Source organism: Odontomachus brunneus, unplaced genomic scaffold (assembly GCF_010583005.1).
Source record: "Odontomachus brunneus isolate Ranch 3 - 2012 unplaced genomic scaffold, Obru_v1 Obru_scaffold_032, whole genome shotgun sequence".
Taxonomy (NCBI): domain Eukaryota; kingdom Metazoa; phylum Arthropoda; class Insecta; order Hymenoptera; family Formicidae; genus Odontomachus; species Odontomachus brunneus.
In genome coordinates, this window is record NW_022639482.1 from 1,475,038 (window position 1) to 1,475,581 (window position 544).

The 544-nt window shown below is 23.2% G+C and overlaps 1 protein-coding gene across 1 annotated transcript in view; it reads right to left on the minus strand.

The window, feature by feature from the left end:
- Positions 1 to 544, minus strand: part of LOC116843438 (odorant receptor 82a-like) — a 3,467-nt gene that overhangs the window by 783 nt on the left and 2,140 nt on the right. The window contains exon 4 of the mRNA XM_032813823.1: positions 275 to 430. Within this exon, the coding sequence (XP_032669714.1) occupies positions 275 to 430 (156 nt within the window). The remainder of the gene's footprint in view (positions 1 to 274; positions 431 to 544) is intronic.

Below are 544 nucleotides of genomic sequence, written 5' to 3' on the forward strand. Positions count from 1 at the left end.
GTAAATACATCTTTTTAAACGCCACAACTTTTATCTGAAACATTTTTTTCTAAAATGCTTAGTTTTCGAGATATTTCACCGTTCCGGAACTTTTTCCCATCACTGTATAATATATGTATATACATGTATACATATGTATATATATATATATATATATACATATATATATATATATACATACATAAAAGTGGACAATACAGACAAAATTTTTATTGAACGTAAAAGAATATGATTCTTTATCTTTAAAATAATATAATTTACGTGTATTACTTACATCTCCAAAAGTTGCAATAGATAAATGAAATAATTTCCCGGCAGTTATCTTAATTAAGCTACTCGATCGTGCGATTATTAAAATGAGACAAAGTGCAGTTTTATGAGGTAGCTTATACCAGTTAGTCATATATGTCATTTCTCCGACGTGTTTGCACTAATAAATAAATAAAAATGTTTTAATTTATCTATACTAATATTTAGCAATTATGTTTTAATTTATTTATACAAGTATTTAGCAATATATATATATATATATATATATATATAT